This window comes from Carica papaya, chromosome 6 (genome assembly GCF_054855325.1).
Source record: "Carica papaya isolate Zhongbai chromosome 6, ASM5485532v1, whole genome shotgun sequence".
In the NCBI taxonomy this organism is placed as follows: Eukaryota; Viridiplantae; Streptophyta; class Magnoliopsida; order Brassicales; family Caricaceae; genus Carica; species Carica papaya.
Window position 1 is genome coordinate 19,418,575 of NC_142314.1, and position 1,299 is coordinate 19,419,873.

At 43.5% G+C, this 1,299-nt stretch overlaps 1 protein-coding gene across 1 annotated transcript; it reads right to left on the minus strand.

Annotated features, from left to right (window-relative positions):
• Positions 1-696: 696 nt before the first annotated feature.
• LOC148253374 (uncharacterized) lies at positions 697-1,056 on the minus strand. Its single transcript, XM_088223343.1, has one exon. It carries the CDS (start codon positions 1,054-1,056, stop codon positions 697-699), a length of 360 nt encoding a protein of 119 aa, XP_088079469.1.
• Positions 1,057-1,299: the final 243 nt, after the last annotated feature.

The following is a 1,299-nucleotide window of genomic DNA, read 5'->3' on the forward strand; positions in this document are numbered from 1 at the left end:
CCAAGATGGCACATGGCGCTCAAGGGGCACCGACACACTGCTTGAGGTAGCAGTGAGCCTCCCCAAGTTGACCGCGCACTACAAGTAGCCTGCTGGCATGCCGGCCTATCTTGCTGCGTACAAGGCTAGCCTATGTGCGCGAAAGGCATACAACGTGAAGGGAACTATGCGTAGGCCTATTGCGCAAAGGCCCAGATGCGTAGGCCTACCGTACAGGCCTACTTCGTAGACGGCACGTGTACAGGGCGCACGGTGTCGTGTTAGTCTACGTGCATTGGGACATGTGCATAGACCGGCCTTGCACCCACATGGATGGGATGTTCGCAGAGTGTACACGTCTATGCTGGCTATGTGCACACATGCGCACGCAGCGTACGATGCCCGCATGGGTGGGTTTTTCTTGCGAGTGTTTTTCTGTGGGATTTTGCCCCTTTTTTCATCTTTTCTCTTGAAAATTATTTTTAAACAAAATAGCAAAATAATAAAAATAATAAAATAAAATTGATAAATATAACAAAATTATAAAATATAACTGTTTTCAAAATAAAATTAAAAATATGATTTAAATTTAGGAAATACGATATAAAATTTTCGAGATAATTTAAAGAGTTTATGTGTCCTTAAGGCCTGAATAAATAAGGATTTTAAAATACAAATTTAGCACGAAGGTTAGTGTGGTGTTACATTCACCCCACCTTAGAAAATTTTATCCCCCAAATTTGTCACGAATAAGTTTGAGAACTTCTCTCTCATCTCACTCTCTAACTCCCACGTCACCTCTTTTGGAGTGTTGTGCTGCCACTGTACCTTCACTATGGGGATCGTCTTGTTGTGTAAATCCTTTTCGGTGCAACCAAGAATTTTTGCAGGGATTTCCTCGTACGTCATATCAGCTTGCACTTGCGTCTCATCATGAGGAATGATAGGAAAAGGGTCAGGGTGGTACCTTTTAAGCATGGAGACATAAAAAACATTATGTAGACCCACAAACTCTCCGGGCAGAGTAAGGCAGTATGCCACGATTCCAACACGCTCTACGATTCGAAAAGGTCCCATATATTAGGGGCTCAACTTCCCTCTTTTCCCAAACTGCATTTTTCCCTTATAGGGAAAAAGCTTGAGGAAGACTTGGTCACTGATAGCAAATTCCAATGGTCTTCTACGATTATCAGCATAACTCTTCTAGTAACTCTGGGCGGTAGGCAAGTTCAAACGGATGATAGTGACCTTCTCGATAACCTCCTTGATGAAGTCCGTCCCAAACGACGCTGATTTCCAACTTTGCTCCAGCAAGTGGGA

Coding starts and splice junctions, on each gene's coding strand:
- LOC148253374 (XM_088223343.1), bottom strand. CDS start 1,056: ATGGGACCTTTTCGAATCGTAGAGCGTGTTGGAATCGTGGCATACTGC.